At 41.3% G+C, this 14,441-nt stretch overlaps 1 protein-coding gene across 1 annotated transcript; it reads right to left on the bottom strand.

The window, feature by feature from the left end:
* Positions 1-1,085: 1,085 nt before the first annotated feature.
* rars2 (arginyl-tRNA synthetase 2, mitochondrial) lies at positions 1,086-14,436 on the bottom strand. Its single transcript, XM_062551615.1, has 20 exons — positions 14,271-14,436; positions 14,022-14,095; positions 13,636-13,738; positions 12,766-12,849; positions 12,491-12,588; positions 9,751-9,806; positions 8,708-8,791; positions 8,482-8,558; positions 8,061-8,219; positions 7,349-7,455; positions 6,809-6,904; positions 6,537-6,597; positions 6,363-6,439; positions 5,871-5,995; positions 5,451-5,518; positions 4,118-4,227; positions 3,346-3,441; positions 2,720-2,794; positions 2,441-2,504; positions 1,086-1,210 (listed from the first exon to the last, which is right to left on the bottom strand). The coding sequence occupies exons 1-20, from the start codon at positions 14,304-14,306 to the stop codon at positions 1,124-1,126; spliced, it is 1,737 nt and encodes a 578-aa protein (XP_062407599.1). The 5' UTR covers positions 14,307-14,436; the 3' UTR covers positions 1,086-1,123.
* Between the last annotated feature and the right edge of the window lie 5 nt (positions 14,437-14,441).

Genomic DNA, 14,441 nt, shown 5'->3' with positions numbered 1-14,441 from the left:
AATAGAATGAAAATGCAGAAGGCAGCAGGCCTGCCCACAACATAATGAGGCCCTTTAAATTGCTCTCTTACTTTCCGGATGTTCAACACAAACATGATCTTTGTGATTTAGGCTTCTTTTTTTTTTCTGGATAACTGAAAACAATTTTAGAGTGCAGCAAGATGACATCAGTAGGATCAGATCTTTGGACCTTGACGGTGCATATGTTAATGGGATTAGAGCTTGTTTCACATGCAACTACATAGGTGGTTTGTTTTACACTGCCACTGAGATGAGCAATATCTTACCACCGAGGACATAAAACCCAGTTAGAGTTTAAGAGAACTGATCTGAGAATACAACTCCAGATTATGATAATCCAAAATCTTGTAAAGTCATATTTAGCTGCAAAAAGGACACAGACAACATATCAAATACTGAAAATGACATATGTGACCCTGTAAAGCGGAACCAGTCGTTTCGGTAAAATTTATTAAATTAAGTTATTGTGATCACGTGAACGGCCATAAACTAAGCTTTCCAACGATATGTATATCGAGGGTATTACACAAACTATCGCTAAGATAACCGCATCCAAAGTAGACATGGTTCTCCTGTCATGAAATGCCAGAAGAGGAGAAATCACCTTTTTAAGCGGCGCGTGCACAATGGGAATGACTGCAAATGTGTTGAATCTTCGCCGGGTTTAACAGTCAAAACGTATGTTTTTCCGTGAAATGCGTTCACGATATGAAACTGTTGACTGTATACAGTGGAATTATGCGAAAACGTGAAATTCAACATTTTAACCCGGAAGTTTGTTATTGTTGATTTTCTCAAAATTACGTGCGCAAAACGACTGATTTCGCTTTGAATGGTCACATATGACCAATTTATGGAAAATATGTTCATTTACAATTTGATAAGTTGTCTATTACCCTTTTGCAGCTATGGGTTTATATGGGTACACATTCTGTTTTTATTTGCATTTTACATAATGTTCCAGCTCTTTTCGATTTGGGATCATAAAAGCTATACACGTATGACCACTCTGTGACTGGCTTTACTTTGTTTCGTCTGAAAATGTGACCAACAAAACAAGGGACTTATAATTATTTGTTTTAATTAAAATCACTTTTTGCAGTCACATTTTATCAACAGGCACGATCCCCAGGATAGCCATGCCATTGGCCAGCACAGCGCAAGCGCCACCAAACAACTGCAGCCGAGCCTGTTGAGAAAGAGAGGAAACGGCCACAATTAATTTAATTTCACTTATGGCGCGGCAAAACATTACACATGTCTCATGGTGCTTTACAGAGTGTTCAACATTCAGAGAGAGCCCATGAGTAACAGGGGCGAGGAAAAACTCCCTAGAATTGGAGATCCAAATAGGAAGAAACCTTGGGCAGATCCACGACTCAAGGGGTCTAACCCATCTGCTTAGTGTCAGACAATGAGACCGATGAGTTGATAAGACAATACAAATAAGTCTACTGGGGCCCATCATGTATTCTGGCAAGTTATGTGGTTATATGAGCATGGGCACAGGAACCGTTTCCACAGGAATAACAGGAAAAGTCACTTTGGGACAGAGGTCACAACTGTGCACAGTAAAGGTACTATGCAGACTTTACTCTCTGTTGAAATAATCTAATAAGTTATTACCAACAGACATTCATTAAGTTATTACCAATAGTCTTTCATCTGTAAGGTCTATAGATCACTACTGCGTCTGACCTGAGTGTTGGCCTACGCGGTACGTTCTAATTCGCAAACTTAGGTGAACGGTTGTAGTTTTGTGTTTGCCTTGAGTTTGAAGAGGCAGTTCTTTGTGAACATGTTGGGAGTTGGCTGGAGAATTACTTTTGAGGGACAAGACTAAGCTGTGCTTACACTTTTGACACTCTTGCACATACACTGTAGGCTACACCAGAGAGGGTTAAAGCGGAGCGAGAGGCAAACGTTCGATCATTTCCACGTTCTGTCTTCGCAAAGGGGAGGGGGGCTAAATCCCCCTTTAAGCAGACCGGTTAACATTCGAACTGAACTGCTTGCCAATCTGACAGAGATCGATATCCCACTATGACGTCTTTGCGACACGCCTCTTTAAGCAGACAGGAACTGTTCGAATTTTTCTTCCATAGAGATGCATTATGTTGCTCTATCTTGTCAGTAATTAAGGATTTAATTAATTAAAGTATTTCTTGATCTTTCTTTCTTCACACTCGCACAGAAAAAGCTGAACACCAAATGAAATTTCATTACATATTTGATGTTAGTATTTCTATGTATGTGACAAATAAACCTCCTCATCATTGTATGTCTGGATAATCCCTGTGTAGAAATGACCTCCCAGAATTCCACCAAAGCCTAGTTACCATGCCCGTGACTGTCTAGCAGTCGTTGCCTAGCAGCTAACTGAAATGTTCTCATTATGATGAATGAGGTGAGACTCTACCTGGGCCACAGCAGGCGGGCTCCCTTTCACGGGTAATTCCTTGTGTGCTGACGCCACCAAGTGGCTAAAATGAGAACATAAGGAAAAATTCAGAATTCAATACAACAAAAAATAATAATCATAGAATCATAATACATGTGCCAATGGAATGATAATGATGTCATCGCTACAATTAATTAATTAGCTGATTAATAACGGATCACTTTTAGGTTTTAGATTTTAGACGTTTTCAAAGAAATGTGCTGTAGATAGTAAGGGTCTGGATATGACAGGACTTACCACAGTGTCATGAGGAAGTTGACCAAATATCTGGGTTGTAACTCTTGGTCGCATTGGTGGAGCACCTCATCATACCTGCCCCGATAATAAAACAGAGATCTCAGGTTATAATAGCGCACCACACAGCTCAAGAGTTCAGCTCAAACCAATCAACTGCATCTCTCCAAGTACCCTGTCTGAACCATCAGAGATCAGATTTGCTTCAGTTTTAAGTTTCTCATTGGACCTTACCCTTTCCAACAATATAATGCCTCATAACATAAATACACTGAGATTGCACTTTTTTGACATTTACACTACTCACAAAAACGTGCCTTCCGGGTGAAATTTAATGTTTCAGTACAGAAATTACTGAAACATTGCACTGTTGTACATGCATTAAAAAGTTTAGAAAAGGTCACATTAAATTCACCTGTAAAGGTTATAGTGGATTTTAGGTTTATCCTTAAATTTGACCCAAAAGCTGAATATCCCTGACTTTTTGTGAGCAGTGTGATCATTGAATTCAGCCACTGTGCACAGTTGTGAGTCCCTTCCTAAATATACAGTATGGTTTAGAATGGAGAAAATGCTGAAAGTCATTCATATCCCCCAGATGAGTGTGTCAGTCTGACTGTGTCTCTTACCGCAAGAGGTGCTGGAGGATCAGTATGCTCCTATTGTCTTGGAGAAGCTCTGGGTCACAGCTGCCCTCCTCTGCGCCGCCATACATTCGGATCAAGCTGAAGGGAAGTGGGTTTCACACAGACGCATGTTAGATGCCAATCAAATGAAATAGATAGCTTTTTAAAAAGATCTTTCAAACATTTCTATATGGTTTCTGTGTATGTTTATGTAGCTGTGACTCTGTGCTGGTGTTGTCTGGGTTCCTTTATCCTACTCTCACACGCTTGCGTTGCGTTGCGTTACTGCATACTGGTGAGTTTTCGCCGATATTTGGGAGTGTGTTGTATGGTGTATGAAGCCTAATTTGATTGGCAGGTGCGCTCCTGTTGGTGCACAAAAGTTGAACAAATCTCAACTTTTTGACGGAGGCAACAGGAACAGATCAACGCAACAGAACGACAACACACTCCGGGAACGGACGACGTGGGACAATGTAAAGTGAATGAGACGCGTCTCCAGCACTGCATTCAGTGCATACTGTATGTGTGTGAGCATCATAACTGACTCCAGTAACCAGCACTAATCACCTGCGCAGGCGAGCGTGTGTGAGGACCCTAACTGACTCCATTAACCAGCACTTCTCACCTGTACAGGCGAGTGTGTGTGTGTGAGCACCATAACTGACTCCAGTAACCAGCACTGCACAGGCGAGTGTGTGTGTGTGTGTGTGTGTGTGTGTGTGTGTGTGAGCACCATAAACTGTAACTGACTCCAGTAACCAGCACTACTCACCTGCGCAGGCGAGCGTGTGTGTACTGCAGGAACACTCCCGTGTCCCCTTGTGACTGCAGAACTCGGTCCCAGTCAAACTTGTAGTCCGATACGATGGAGCCCTTAAAGTCCTGAGGGGAGATGCCAGTGGGCAACACACAACCACAATCAGTCTCAGGCAACAGTGTCCACACTCATTAACATACTAATGCAAAGACAAAGACAAATTCCAACGCATCAAAATGGTCACAGATTAAAGGGCCATTCACACAAAGAACGATAACTATAAACAAATATCGCTCTCGTTAACATGAATGACAACGTTCACACATAAACTATAACGATAACGACATGCAGAACGATATCGTTGAGCTCAATGAAGAGAGAGAGAAGGAGAGTGCTGCGTTGGGTCAAATATAAAGATTAAAATCGGGTGCTCTTCGTTGAGCTTTCTGAGAACGATACAAAGCTAACAGCCAATCAGAACCCATAATATTCTAGCCGTCACATTCATTAACACGAGGAGAGATTTTCTTATCGTTGGCCAGTGTGGACTCTTTTATTATGGTCATAGTTATTGTTTATTGTTCTTGGTGTGAATGCTGCTTAACACTGTTAAAAGGTACTATGTCAATAAATGCATTTGCACTACATTTGGCTAATTTTGCAGGATGGGTAACACCACATCATTTTCCGTTGAGCTTAAGAATTAGTCTGAGGATGCTTCGTTCACTTCCAATTTCCACAACCAGCAGTGAAAAGGCTGAGAAAACTTTAATTGTAGGGAGCAGACGTTTCAGCCGTTCCGGCTATTCTCAATGCTCGCACTCAACAACCAGCAGTGAACAAACACGTCTTTCTTGTAAATGAAGGGTCTGTTTGAGGGGAGGTGACGGCTTCTTAGGTCTTTAATTGGAGATAAACAGTGAAGTGAGCGACAGGATGAGAGTGGGAGGGAGGTGAGGTAGGATCGGGAAATTCCCCAAGTCAGAATCAAACCCAGGTCCACATGGGCACGTCGTGGACCCAAACCACAGCACCCCCGTAGCTGAAGGTTTAAAATGCAGGTGTTCACTCCGTTCCAAAGAAAACGCACATCTGTGTCGTTCAACCCTGATGCCATCAGCACAGCCATCAGTAGTGTTCAAAACACTGCCAACTCTACTCCTCTGCCATTATATAAAGCATGCCCGGTAAGTGGTTGTGATTGGCTCCTGTTTTTTTTGTGATTGAGAAATCAGTTTGAATGGGTTAGTCACCAGACATTGTAGAGTGAACTCAAATGCGCTCACAGAATCGTCCAGGTTTGCACAGGCTACTTATTCTGGACTAAAACACAGGACACAGCCCCTACCTGAACTATGAGAGCACTGATTCCCACTTTCTCAGCTGTGTCCTCAGGGTCTTCCAGGTCTTTACTAGCTGAAAGAGGGTGAGAGACAACGTGAGACTATGCAGCACACTAGTCCACAAGACCAACGTTGCTCTTACAGCCCAAAATGACTCATATGCCAATACTGACCCCAGCATCATGCCAATACTGACCCCAGCATTTTAAGGAAGAACATTTATTTATTTACGATACATTATTCATTCACAAAGAAAGGTGTCCTTAAAGGTTGGATATTTCCTCATTTTATTACGGCATTAAGGCATTAAGATCAAATTCCAAAAGAATATTTTATATTCCTCTTTTTAGTCAACTTTAGCATGGGGTGTCAACACTTTCAGCCATGACTGTGTGTGTGTGTGTGTGTGCGTGTGTGTGTCGTACTTCTGCTCTGGCTCATGTTCCTCAGCATCCGGGTCCGCGCTTCGTCCAGCACGTCCTCCAGAAACACCACCTCCCCGCGGCGCGTGCTCATGCCCTGGACCAGGCCGAAGGGCACGTGGCGACACCTGCACCAAGCACCAGCAGAGAGCCATCATCACCCGGGCAACCAGCACGCCACACCCACACTGACGGGGGGACTAAACCCCATGAGGTTAGTACTATGGACATGACATGGAGAACTTACTAAAGCAACATGTTTCAGTTACTAAGGTCTTGACTTTCAGAGAAGAAAGCCACTTTCTAATGATAATTTGAACATTTTAAGGACTGATTATGTTTTTTAAGGACTAAATACGCTGGTGTTGATACTGTTAACCTGTTGACTGTTTGACATGAAAACTAAGGTAAAATGACTGAGCTTGAATCCCTGTTATAAGCCTGAAGTGTAGAATCTGTTTGGCGAGAGAGTGCATAGAGTGTGTGGTGAGATACCTCTCGGCCCATGGGTGCTGCATGGCCTGAAGGATCTGGAAAAGCTGCCGGAAATGAACGCTTTGGCTTTTGTCCGTCTTTAGGAAGGAGAAAAGGAGAAGGATATAGGGGTTTTAAGCGTTGCATAACTGGAGCAATCATCTGGGTAATGTTCAGACTTCAGAGATGCCTTACCACATAGATCATGTCATCGAAGTCATATTGTTCTTTCCTGTCTAATGCAGCAGCAATATCTCTGAAAACATCGGTTATCGGTTACAGACTTAAAGTTAAACAGGTCTGATGAAAGGTAAATATAATCACTTCCATTGCTAAAAACATTACTTACAATCTTAATTGTAGGATTATTACTTTGTTTACAGTGGTCATTGTTCACTGATAAGAGCAGCAGAAATGGCGATAAATGGCGGATAAATCCGGAAGAATCACATAGATAGCGGACATACCTTGTGATATAGAGTGAGGTGCCATCACTACGCTGCACAACAGCATAGTTAGACATGTCACCTGTTGGGGAGACGTCCACGACACCTGTCCCTTTCCTACAAAGCAGAGGACAAGTCGCTGTAAACCTGAGTGACGGCTTCAGAGCAGTCTCAGTGGGGTGATGGTGGACATACAAGACAGACTATAAATCAACACAATCACACATGTGCTGTGCACACATCAGTCTTTCTTCGAATTGTTTGTTTGTCTAGACCTGCTGTAGAATTTTAAACAAGTAGATAGATCAGAGCATCTTTGCTAGAATAACATAACTTGTCCTAAAGCATACAACAAAGGGTAAAGAGACACAGGGGGCACGGACACACACACACACACACACACACACACACACACACACACACACACACACACACACACACACACACACACACACACACACACACACACACACACACACACACACACACACACACACACACACACACACACACACACACACACACACACACACACACAAAATGTCTGCTGTGATGACGTACTCTGTGACTTTCAGTAGGCTGAGGTCCCTGAGTTGGTGCAGCACATCCTGTGTTTTACTCTGGTGAAAGGACTCCCCGCTGTAGTGGTCAAAGTGAACACCTAACCGCTGACCAGTGGACAAAAGCGCAGACAGAACACACATGAACTTTTTCACCTAGTTCATTTTTACTTCACATAGTCACTCCAGGCTGAATGCTGGATCTGTGAACTAAATGATCATGCAGAAAAAATAAATAGGCCAAGACAACTTTTTGACTCAAAAGAAGCTTGTGACAGCTGAGCCTTTAGATATGTACATACATAAACAATGACTAGGATGGTATACAACACCCTTCACCAGACACAGTATGTCTCACAGTCACATACTACACTGATAATATAACATTAAAAAATCAGTATACCATGCACTGACATGCTGAATAATGTAACCTTTTTGCACAAACTTCAAATGACTCATGTGACATGCAAACACGACAAAATGACAATTTGCTAAAAGGGTGGCTACACCTGACACATAACACATAAAAACTATTTGAGAAGACTGGTCTATCTATTCGAACGTACACGCAGCAGCAGATGCAATGCGAATGGAACGTCTCAGTTACATGCCCCAGCATAGCCCTCCCTGTAAGAACGGCCATTCCCTGGTATTGATGGGAAGTGGCATGGTGGTCAGCAATCATGATGCATTTAAACTCTTTCTGACGTTACCTTGTAAATACGTTTGTACTCGTCCACCGTAATGTCACGAAACTGTTTCCAAAGTGACAAAGACTGTTCATCCCCATCTTCTAGACGTCTGAAGAATTCTCGTGCAGCCTCCTGGATGGCCTCGTCGTTCTCAGCCTCCCTGTTAATCTGGACGTATACCTGTGTGACAGCGAAAAATAATCCGATTTTAATACGTCCAAAATGAAAATGAGCTAAATTTGACACCATGTCAATCATAAACCAACTAAAAGTTAAATGTATCAGGGCTAAACTGTAGACTAACATTTTTGTTGAAATTAGCGTGTTGGCCAAGCTGTGCTGATGTGACACTCCACTAAGCAGCACTCAGACACAGTCTACACAGAGAGAGCCAAGTCTCATACTGAATAAAGATACTAAAGATACTGAATAAAGAACTCACATCGAAAAGGTGTTGTAAGGGATTATCTCTGAGTTTGTCCTGAGATCCCAAACGCTGAAAGCCAGCTCCCAGCAATCCTGAATCATGATGACAAAAAAATGTATTGACCTTTGAGCATCACTTTAAAATGATTATATACTGTTCTCTCTGCATTTTGAAAAACATACTGTCACATACATAGGCTATCCACATACTGATAGTAGAAACTGTATGTGAACTGACTCACCAAACTGCATTCCCCAGTCTCCTAAATAATTCACCCTGATGACTTCATTCCCCAAGGCCACTTTCAGGTTGGAAATGAAGTTTCCTGTGAGAGGCCAAAATACACAAAACACCCTGAGGACATGTTGGCAACAAAAAAAGTGTGGTTTTTTTCACACACCACAACTATGCTGACTAATGGTGACAAAAGGATGTCAGTTCTGTTCCCTGTCACCAATTCTGTGCTCCTGTGGGGAAATTTCCAGTAACTAGACAACACCTCAGATCTTAAAGCAACACTAAAGTACTTTTCCTCTGTCGCACGAATGCTAATCGCTTATCCAGCAAATAACGATGTCCACAGACAAGGTAAAGTATGTTGCATGATTTTATGAAAGTATAATGTATTGCTACAGAACCGCTACCTGATCTGGTAACCTTACATAGTGCGGTTATAGCCGATAGAGGACCGCAAAGCGTATGCAGAAGTGCTGTTCACCCTGTTACGAGATGATGAACCACTGAAATGATTTTGGGAACATTATTTTAAGGTTAAAAAAACTCTTTAGTATTGCTTTGAATGTCTGCTCAGGACTGAGCCTAAAAATAGATGTTAAAAGAAGGAAGTTATTTTACTTTTCTCTTGTCCCTGATCTTTGAGGTCACCCTCCCTTAGGAGTCTGGAAGTGATCCGCTTGCCCATGACCTCTGAGGTGAGGTCAACCTCGTTAGGGAGTCTGGAGTGATGATGATAGTTTCTTTTTCTGGTTAATAATGACAGCTTTGCCTTTTCATTTATGTAATCCCTCAATAGCCTGTTTAGCCCTATAAATAATGAGAAGACTTTACTTAAGGGCAGACTTGTTGCTCTCATGCTCGCCTAGGAAGCTTGTGTGTTTGTAACCTGTCTCCGGTATTGTGAATTAAGCTTTGTACACTACCGTACAGTCGGCCTGCCTGTGCGTGCATACTTTTTGCCTTTTTGTCGATTAATACTGTATTTGTATCACACTCCTTTCAACAAGCAAGACCACTGCTCTTGCTCTCATCACTGTGGACCATCACCTATTATTGTGGAACGGAGGTGCCCTGCGTGAAACTTCTTTGCGATGTTGGGAGAGCTGGAAGACAAGAATTTTTAAGAAGAATTTTTAATAAAAAAAGTTCAGATCAAAGGGAAGAGAATAGCACAACACTGATTCCTTTATCATGTGTATGTGTGCCCTATTTCAGACCTAGTATACAGTACCCTCCAGAATTATTGGCACCCTTGGTAAAAGTTGACTAAAAATAGGTCTAAAAAATAATCTTTAGGTGATTTATTGTACTCCCACAATGAAAACAATGAGGAAAAATACACCCTGCAAGGGAAGCAAATTTATTCTGAGAAAAAGGAAAATCTCATAAAGAAATAAATGTTTTTAATAAAAACACGTCACTCACAATTATTGGCACCCCTACTTGTAATACCTTCTTAAACCTCCCTTTGTCAATAAAACAGCATGTAATATTCTTCTCTGACACCCCATAAAGATTGAGAATACAAAGTAAGGGATTTAAGACCATTCATCTTTACAAAACCTCCCCAGATCGTCCAGATTGCTAGGTCCACACTCGTTGACTCATCCCACTGTTTTTCTATGGAGTTTAGATCAGGGGACTGCTATGGCAATGTCTGAAGCTTGATTTTGTGTTCAGTAAACCATATTTGTTTTGATCTGTGCATTTGTTTTGGTTCATTGACCTGATGAATGATCCAATCATGACCAACTTTTAGGGCCTTGGCAGAGATTGTTTGATTTCCTTTGAAAATGTTCAGGTTTTTCTTGGTGTTCATGATGCCATGCACCTTAATTAGGTTCCCAAGGCCTTTGGGAATTAAAACAGCCCCACAATAGCACAGCCCCTCCACCATAATTCTGATTAGGCATGGGGTTCTTTTTAGTATAGTCATTCTTCTATGTATGCCAAAGACACCTTAAGTGTTTTTAGCAAAAGAGCATAATTTTATTTTCATCTGACAATAGACCACACTCCCAGACATGTCATGGTACCATTCAGTAATTCCTGCCATTTACATTGTTCATTAAATGACTCTACTGGCTTTAACCTGACATGCTGTATAAATAATTTATTAGCAGTGAGGTCACTTTTGAAGATTTTTTGGGGGGGACTTGGTGACCCCAAGATGATAGCTTTGTCTGTAACTCTCAACAGTGGTTCTTATGGATTTTTTTGCCTATCATACCATCCTCCATACTATGCGTGGGAGCAAAATAGCCATGGGTCTTTGTCCAAGCATGTTTGCCACATTTCCAGATGATTAGAACCTTTTATTCATCATTTTAACTAGAAATATAGGCATTTTCAACAAAATACATAGTTTCCATAGACATTCTCTTACTTACAAATGTCAACACAATTTCTTTTTATTTCAATTTAGTGTATTCTCTTGTCTCTCCAATGTTGAAAAATGACTAGAGGATTTAGCCTCTGAGTGACTTCATTTTCATACCATAGTGAAAAAGAACATCATGAACTACTTCTGAAAGTTCACAGACACTCTGATTTACTTTAAAACGTTGCATTTACATAGGAAAATGCTCCTGTTAAATGTTGTACGTAATATGTTTCAGGGGTGCCAATAATTGTGAGCAAGCTGTTTTTGTTAAAAATATTTATTTCTTTATGAGATTTTCCTTTTTCTCAGAATAAATTTGCTTGCCTTGCAGGGTATATTTTTCCACATTGTTTTCATTGTGGGAGTACAATAAATCACCTAAAGATTATTTTTATACCTATTTTTAGTCAACTTTTACCAAGGGTGCCAATAATTCTGGATGGTACTGTATACAGTTTACTCAATGAGCTTGCCTGTAAAGCAAAAAATAAATATGTGTTTTGAGATGGTCACATCACTGAAAGGGTGTCATTAACCACTCAGACAAAAATATGAATGAATAAAAACATAGACAAGTACCGGTATGCAAAGTTAAGGAGCATTCACACCAAGAACGATAACGATAACGATAACTATAACCATAACGATAAAAGCGTCCACACTGGCCAACGATAAGAAAAGTCTCTCCTCATGTTAATGAATGCGATGGCTAGAATATTATGGGTTCTGATTGGCTGTTAGCTTTTTATCGTTCTCAAAATCGCTCTGAAAGTGATCAGCAACGATATCGTTCTTCATGTCGTTACCGTTATAGTTTATGTGTGAACGTTGTCATTCATATTAACGAGAGCGATATTTATTTATAGTTATCGTTATCTTTCTTGGTGTGAACGGCCCTTTAAACTTCAAAACAAGTGTGGAGGAGGAAAGCACACCCAAAGAGAAGTGTTGGCCAGGAAGATATCAACTTAAAAACAGAGTAGCCATACAGTGATCTCACTGACGTTTCGGCACACAGCCAATCTATCAAGAGATCAGAGTGTGCGGCTACTCTGTTTTTAAATTAGGCTTCAAAATCATGAAAATATGAGGGGTATATTCTGTCCTCGAACTAGCCTGGGTGTTCCCATGCTGCCTTGCGTGCAGTCTGGAAACTACCGCCCTAATTTTTGCCTGAGATAGGGGACCAATCACAGAACATGGGTGAAAAGCAAGACGACGATGAGCTATGCACAGACACATTTGATAGAAATCTGTGGCGCCCAATGAACGGATCTGAGCATTTTTTTCAAATATGAGAAAATGAACGTCTGGTTGCCAGACCACGTCTCATTTGAGAAGTGGTAGGCGCTAGCCAGGTTACCCTCAAACTGTATGTGCAGGTCTGGAGGCAGGAAGACAGACCTAAACTCCACTAGAGTTCGTCTCCCATGGACGCCTCTGAAGAGCTCACTCTGGACTCCAAACCTCTGGGGATCCTTATGAAGTTGTTCTAATAATTTCTGCAAACACAACGAAAGGAAATATGGTCATAAATGAAATGGATACCAACCTAAACTACTACAAAAGCAAAAATAACTTCATTTGATGCATCTTATTTAGAGGATGAAATTTAACACAGGACAAAAAGACAAGTATAACATGTAACTTCAAGGGCTCCAATGACAAAGTACATTTACCTTTGCAAGTATTATTTTATTTATTCTGAAATGTATTCCTCCACGGGAAGGGATGACTTCTTCGATCACTTCATCTGCCTTTAACTGAAGGAGAATGTAAACAGCTGACATAAGCATGTCAATAAATGTGAGCACGCATGCAGATTGTAATTTATGATGGGACTGTTAAAAGGTGCAATCAGCGATTGCGTATTACCTTGCATTTGTTTATGCTTATATTTAAATTTAGATTTCTTAGCAGACACTATTGTCCAAATAACAAAAGGATCAAACTAAACACACCAGAGAGGTAGTTCACCCCTCCCTTCAGCATTCCCAGTTTGTGCTCCCACTTTGTTCATTTCCAGTTTCCAGAGCTTGGGCAGCCTACAGAGACAGTCTACTGATGGGATAGGCAGCTAGTAGGCTGGGTACACCTTGCCTGATCTGCTGGCGATTTGGATTTTGCCCTGCAGCTCAGGCTGGAAACCTGCACATCTACTGTATCTCTCCTGCTTCCTGTCCACATCTTCTGGGTCCAAAGGCGCATCTGGATCGTTGGTCTGATTGGTTGAAGCCAGGATTATCCAAAAACGCAGTCATTTGAACTATGCCCATTGATCACTTGTGCAGTAGAAATAAGGTGCAAACTCCCCAGACTAATGTTTAATCTTGAAAGATTGAGCTTAGTATGGTGTTAACCAGACTAGGCAGCTGGCGGATTGTGAGGAGATGTTTGCTAATTTTGACAATCAATTGTGTGGGCTTCAAAATGCTTACAATCGCTGACTGCGCCTTTAATCTATGGCATGCCCATGAATATCTGAATAGAATCCTTCACATAATGATTTGACAGTTATGCCTGACTAACTGATCTCACAGGTTTCACACCTGTTTCGCCAGCGCCTCCGTCTTTGTCTTGAAGTCCCCGTCAGGGGAGAGGAAGCCATTACTCACAAGAGAACTCACAGACAACTGGAGGTCTGGACTTATCCTATAATCAACCAGAGGAAGACACATTTGAAGTCAACATCCATCTAGTGCTTCAGCAAATGCCTATCACACTCAATTAGACAAGGCCTTCAGAAACTCTCCAGCACTACAATGATATTATGTAAATGTCTTGTGTAATTGCTATAGCCTATTAATGATCATTCAATCCATAAGTGATCATAAAAGCCTTTTGGATATTTGGTACCATATCATTGCTGACAATGAGGGTCAATTGTTCGAACACACGCATTTAAAGATAGACTGAGACAGAGAGACGACTTAACTGTTTCTTTGACACTGGAATAGCTGAGATAGCTGGTATGAAGACGTCCTCCTTATGTCCAAATATCCTCGACAGCTGTGAAAAGTGTCAGTAGTGAAAGATGACCGTCAAACGGCAAATAACTTCATCAATTCAAACATGTCAATCAAAACAATATTGTTAACTGTTAAGTGTTTTTTGCAAGCTGATTACACTGACGTATTGTTGTTGTGTTCGAAGTGGATAGAAGGTAAGAATAGAAAAGCCATACCTGAGTAGCAATTTTTCTCCTGAAAAGACAAGCCATATAGACTTATCGGATGCAACGGAATAGTACAAGGTGAACTGAGAACAAAACTGGTCTCTTCGGAATTTGGGCAAAAACACAGGGCAGCCTTTCTAGGAGGGCAGCAGCAGAGCAGCAGGTTACATGCTTCTTCGG

The sequence above is a fragment of the Sardina pilchardus genome, chromosome 12 (assembly GCF_963854185.1).
Source record: "Sardina pilchardus chromosome 12, fSarPil1.1, whole genome shotgun sequence".
Lineage (NCBI taxonomy): Eukaryota > Metazoa > Chordata > Actinopteri > Clupeiformes > Clupeidae > Sardina > Sardina pilchardus.
This window is presented reverse-complemented; position numbering and strand designations above follow the sequence as displayed.

Bases quoted from the DNA above. Each gene is read 5' to 3' on its own strand.
- rars2 (XM_062551615.1), bottom strand. From the start codon at position 14,306: ATGGCTTGTCTTTTCAGGAGAAAAATTGCTACTCAG. The intron at 8,559-8,707 runs GTGAGTCAGTTC...ATCATGATTCAG, and splicing joins AGACTGGGGAATGCAGTTTG to GATTGCTGGGAGCTGGCTTT. The intron at 2,795-3,345 runs GTAAGAGACACA...TTATCGGGGCAG, and splicing joins ATCCTCCAGCACCTCTTGCG to GTATGATGAGGTGCTCCACC.